Source organism: Fukomys damarensis, unplaced genomic scaffold (assembly GCF_012274545.1).
Source record: "Fukomys damarensis isolate Sample0158 unplaced genomic scaffold, DMR_v1.0_HiC HiC_scaffold_39, whole genome shotgun sequence".
In the NCBI taxonomy this organism is placed as follows: domain Eukaryota; kingdom Metazoa; phylum Chordata; class Mammalia; order Rodentia; family Bathyergidae; genus Fukomys; species Fukomys damarensis.
This window is the reverse complement of record NW_022900951.1, coordinates 100,907,206-100,913,205: the sequence shown is the minus strand read 5'-3', so window position 1 is coordinate 100,913,205 and position 6,000 is coordinate 100,907,206. Positions and strand designations below refer to the sequence as shown.

The window sequence follows — 6,000 nt, the reverse complement described above, 5'->3', positions numbered from 1 at the left end:
AAAAAAAAAAAAAAAAAAAAAAAGACTTTTGGCCTGCATTTAAGTCAAGGACTGTAATGTTCCTGAAAAATAAGCTCATGTATAAATATGGAGGTTTCCTAACTTTAGCCATGATCCTAGCAGTCAGTGGCATTCAGCAAAGTTTTGATTTCCTGCCATAGAGTCTAGAGGCACAGGAGCACTCCAAATGGAGGTTGGGGGATTCACCAAAACCTGCCCACGCTTCCCACACATTGTTTCCGCAGGAAATGGGCCGAGTTAACTTGTGGCATCTCTGATTCATCCTTTTTCAGGTCTCACTGAATGTTATATTAACTTTCAAATCTGACTTTAAAATTAGTGCTTCAGCAGCATTGGAGTCTCAAGATGAATTACCCAAAAACAAGAGCACGGTTGCAGAGAAAGAGCATTAGGCAGTCTCCCTCAGCTTGCTTCCTAGTGGATTTTCAACAGTGGTCCCTGCTTGTATAGCTGTAATAACTTTATTAAGAAATGTGTTCCCTAGTAGTAAACTTAATCTATCAGACAAATAAAACCACAAATTTAGTTGAACTGGGAATCACTTGTTATTTTGGCTCTTTAACAGTCATTATAATATAAATTGTAACCGTTACAACCGTCTCTGAGAGTACAGGGATATTTTACAGCTATTGTAAATGAACGGTATTACAGTTGGAGATATGTGGCTATAAAACCACAGGAAGAGTAGTTGAAGAAAGAACACCTGGTTTCCTATAGGCTTTTCAGCCATGAGTATCAAAGACAGGAAATATGTGTTTCTCTATCCCTTTTAGGTGATTGCAGGAGGTTACTGTGTATTTATGCAATACAGCACTACATGCATTTGCTACAGATGGTTTAAAGTGTCATGATTCCGGATCTGTGGCTCTGTTTCTTATATTAAACCTACCCGTGGGACAGTTATTTCCCCAAATAATTTGAGTTTCTAATCAATAGTCTTCTGGATAGAATTCATGGCATGGAACGTTTGATAGGTCCCTTTTTTGCAGAAATTTAAAATTAAGAGTAAATGTTATAAGCCCCAGTTGACTGATACAGAAACTGAAACCAAAAGAGGTTTGAAAAGTCAAGTCCTACAGTCCTATAAAACATGGGCCAATTTTATGAGCAGACAATTCACAAAAGAGGTACATGTGGCCAACATATGTCAAAGAAGTTTCAGTATTGGAGTGCATGTCTGTAATCCCAGCACTCTGGGAGTCTCAGACTGGGAGAATCACAAGTTCAAACCCAGCCTGGGCAACCTAGCAACTCAGTGAGAAACTATCTTACAATAAAACATTCAAAAGGGATGAGGATGTAGCTGACTGTTAAGGCCCTAAGTTCAGCTCCTAGTACTGCTAAAAAAAACTTACTAGTAATCAAATAAATGGACATTTAAGTCATAGTAACATACTATTTTGCCACTCTGATATGGGGAAAGTTTATTAACTATGATGGTACTCACTACTAGTAAGACTAGAATGAGATAGGCTCTCCCAGTGTTACTGGGAGTATAAATTTATACAGCCTGGGTACACAATAAAATAACCTCTCAAATTGTATCAGTAGTGTTTTAACATGAACATCTCATTTGACCCAGTAATTTCACCAACTGAGTTAAGTATTAAGGAACTATGTATTTATAAACTTTTTCAACACATGAAATTAGAAAGCAAAATGGAAGCCAGGTGCATGAGAGTACACATTGTAATACTTGTAATTCCAGCACTGGGGAGGCTGAGGAGGGATGATTGCTATGAGTTCAAGGCCAGCCTGAGCTACATAGTGAGTTCGAAAACAACATGAGCCCTGCCTCAAAAAACCAAAGCAAGAAAGAATAGTGGAAAACAAGCATTCTAATTTCCAACTATAGAAAAATGGATAAATAAATGTTTTATCATATAGCAAGATACTATGCAAACATTAAAAGCCTTATCTTAAGAATATTTAATAACATGAGGAATGCTCGAGATAAAACATTGGCGAAAAAATGGGGCTCAAAACTTTAAGCACAACTCTAGTTGTATGTTTTAAATGTGTGAACAAAGATTATGCAAAAAATGTATGATAAGTGGAGGGAAGTGCAGAGAAGTGTTGACAGTAATCCCCATTGGAGGGTGCGATTACACATAATTATTTTCTTGTACATTTATTTTCTAGTTTTTCTGTATAATCAGGGAATGGTGGTAAAGGAAATTATCTTTAAAAACAGAGGATTTAAGATTATTGAGTATAGGAATACCAGAGTCTGATATGAAAATGTTGATTTTTTTGCAGTCCTCCAGGCCACCAAGATAAAAACTTCTTGAGTCGGTATATTGAACTTTGATTCCTGAAACCCCCAGGAAACAGTGTGTACTTTCCAAATATTTAATTTGATCTTTGACCACAGAATTTAAGAATTAACGTAAAATTTAATTGACTAGCTAGAGAGTCAGTTTCGTCCAATTATAATTAATATAGTCAAACCTTAACATGGGGTTTTTATTCTCCTACATCCTTAACCAGACATTTGACATGCTGTCTGGGATCGTTTTGATAATTCTTACAAATATAAATCTAGCTGCCAATCAGCTTTGGATTCTTTTGCTCATTGTTAATCCACAAATTGCAGCTCTGCTAGCAATCGTGATGTCACCAAATGATACTACACAATGCTGGGTGTCAAGAGTTGGCACTGCCAGCTGCCAGCCATTGCCTTCTGGTGATGCCTTGTGCCAGACATAGTAGATTGACTCTGCCAGGTGCTGTTCTCTGCTGCTGTTCTTTGTTGGGTGGCAGTCTACGGAGCTCTTCGGTGCTAATGGCCTCTACTATGTATTGCCTCTTTCTTTTGGAATGACCCCCTGTCTACACTACTCAAGATGAGAACCCCAAGCAGATTTACTGCACTTTTAGAGCCTACACTATGAGAGAAATGAATCAAGAGCAGGCTTACAGGGACACCAAAGTGCATCCTTCATGGAGTGTGTGCTGTAGCACAGCAGGTCCAGTACACTGGAGGAGCCCTTGTGGACTAAGGAGAGAAGTGTGTGGAGAGATTTGCTTATATAGCAACTGCAGGCCTGTGATTGGTCGAAGTAGAGGTCCATGATTGGTACAGGGATTCAGAACAGCTATAGCTGTGATGGCTGCCATGCAGTGAGGAGCAGAGCTGAAACCACGGAATCTTCTGGAAGCTTAGCTATGAGGGTTGGGGATGTTAACAGTGGGCCCAGACCCCTCTCTCCCTAATCTTAGCCACACCAGAGTGCCCCTTCCCTTCTTCAGAGAGGCAACCCTCTGATGTGGAAGGAACTGGGGAGAGGCACTGTACTGACAGTCAAGTTGCTCCCGTGTTGGAGTGGAGTGGAGGAGAGCAGTCACTAAATAGCCAAAGATGCCGCGGAAGCAAATTGTCCCAGGCCATTGGGCAGCTGAGGGGGAGCAAAGGAAAGCAAAGGGGAGGGAAGCAACAGCTGCCTGGCCAAGGCACACCCCTCCCCAGCCTGAATAGGAGAAGAGAATAGTTGAGTCAGGAGTTTCTCGCCTGTCTCACGCTAAGCAACCATGGAATCTGACACAGGGCCTATTCACAGGCCTAGATAACATGAGAAAAGTAATCCTTGCATATTGTAAAAATAACAATTACTAATACTGCCTCAGTTTACCAAGAACTTGTATATGTGATCTAATTTAAATCTTAGCACAGCCATGTGTTACAAAATGGCAGTGTTAGTCCTCTTTCACAGACAGGAAAACTAAGGCTCAGACTGAATAAATAACAGGTACATAGAAAGGCAACAAGTTAAATGTCTCCTGATTCCTGTTCAGTGCTATTTACACTTCTCAGAATCCGTCTGTTTTCATTCTCATTTTTGTTTCTGCAAGATATGCGTAGACACCCTCCACCCAAAGGTTTGTCCCCTAAAAGCGGAGTGAAAGGTATACAGTAACTCTACCATTTTTGCAAATTATGAGTCAGACTATTTCAAAATAAAAACTTATAATAAAACAAAAGACCCAATAAAACAAAAGACCCAATAAAACTAAAATTTAAACTAAAATAAATACAAGAAATTATAAAAGCCTTTTGCTGAACCTCGGACCTGCCCCTCGTGCAGAGCGCCCCCTTTCCATGGAGCCTTCCTCAGCACACTGACCAAAAGAGCTGAACTCCCTTAGTGGCTAAAATCAACAAAGGCAACTTAGTTTTTTCCAGCACACTAAAGAACTCTTTGAGTACTATGTTTTCTGAGTGGTTGTGCCTTAATCAGCTAGCTATGGACGAGGTTACTGGTCAGTCTGCCAGATACAGACATTACTAGGTGAAAAGTGGGGGGGGGGGTCCGGTCATATATCCAGTTGCTTTTAAAATCCAGTAAAAATCTTTTTGCTCCATTCTGTTTTGTTTTGTTTTGCTTTTACTAAGTCACGTAGTTATTTTGTTATCTTATGTGCTAGCTGAATTTCATCAGAGAGTGTTCTCTTTCCACACAATCCAACTCAAGATCCTTTAAATCAGGTTTCCTCTGAGTCAAATGCAAGGTCTTGAGGTACCTAGAGAGAACATTAGAAAGAATTTAAAGCTAGAACCAAAGGAACCTAAAACCAGAACCAAGCCAAACTACCGATTGTTTCTAAATTTGGAGTCTATATTTAACTGCATGCTTCAGCCACAGTTAGTGGTACCACCCTTGCAAGTGCTGGGGGGCCTACAAACACCTGCCATGTTGACTTGCTAGCCTCCATGGAAATACTTTTGAGTGGGGTTCCATCACTAACGAGCTTGAGTTCTCTGGTGATAGATATGAAGTTTGTGAAGCCCAGGTAAACAAGGGAGCCAAGGAAGGGAATCTTTGAGCTCCTTTTTCCTGTTTTTTCATTGTACGAATAATTTGCCAATCTATGGTCTAATCATTTGACTGGTGAAAAGGGAGACACAGACCAGAAAACCCCCACTGCTTGGTAAACATCTGACTAAGATAAATTAAATTCACATAATTATTGAAAATTGAGGTCGTTTATTTGGAGCTTGAGCTGGGCAAAGATAATAAACAACCATACATAGAAGGTCGAGAGTATACCATTCTGTCCCAGGAATTAAGACATAGCCTCGGAGTGTACAGTCGGGTAAGAAAATAGAGATAACTGGCATCCAAGAAAATGAAACCATGAGGAGTCAGAGGCAAAACAGACTTCATTATTGGAAAATCAAGAAAAGTTTCAGGATCAAAGCAGTGCTTAAAGTGTATTTTGTGTCTCTTCTTTTGTAGGCTCATAACAGAAACCTGCTTTCCATAGATTTTGATCACATAACCCGCACAGGAAAGATCTATGATGACCATCGAAAATTTACCCTTCGAATTCTTTATGATCAGACTGGGCGACCTATTCTGTGGTCTCCTGTAAGCAGATATAATGACGTGAACATCACATATTCACCTTCAGGATTGGTTACATTCATTCAAAGAGGAACATGGAATGAAAAAATGGAGTATGATCAGAGTGGAAAAATAATTTCAAGAACTTGGGCTGACGGGAAAATTTGGAGCTATACTTACTTAGAAAAGGTAAATATATGGGGAGGGACTAGTTTCAAGTTTCTGAATGAGAATATTGAATGTGGCCCTAATTATCCACTTGGGTGAGGACCTGCAGGGGAAAAAAGTCTATATTCCGGCTGCTCTGTAGAAGTAACAGCAGTAACCAAAATGGTGAACCTAAAAGCTATTTTTCAGCTGAAAACTGTCTCCTGTCCCACCTTCTGCCAAGTGCTCTATTGGACTGAAGTCAGGATAATGGCTTAGCTTTCTCCTCATTTGAGGATATTTCTTTGTGTTCTCAAAAAGGTAAGTTTATTATTAAGAAAGCTCATACTGAGGGAAAATAGCCAGAAAATTATAGAAATGTGTGTTAATGTGTCTCAGCTGTACTAAAGGGCTTCTTACCTAACAGACAAGAAGTTCTGTTAGATTAGTCAGTGAAATTTTAGTGTACAACTAAATCTGAGGACTA

General features: G+C 39.7%; 1 protein-coding gene across 1 annotated transcript in view; it reads left to right on the top strand.

The window, feature by feature from the left end:
• The window catches only part of Tenm1 (teneurin transmembrane protein 1), a 788,119-nt gene that overhangs the window by 769,080 nt on the left and 13,039 nt on the right, over positions 1 to 6,000 (top strand). Inside the window, exon 30 of the mRNA XM_010608026.2 lies at positions 5,259 to 5,555. Within this exon, the coding sequence (XP_010606328.1) occupies positions 5,259 to 5,555 (297 nt within the window). The remainder of the gene's footprint in view (positions 1 to 5,258; positions 5,556 to 6,000) is intronic.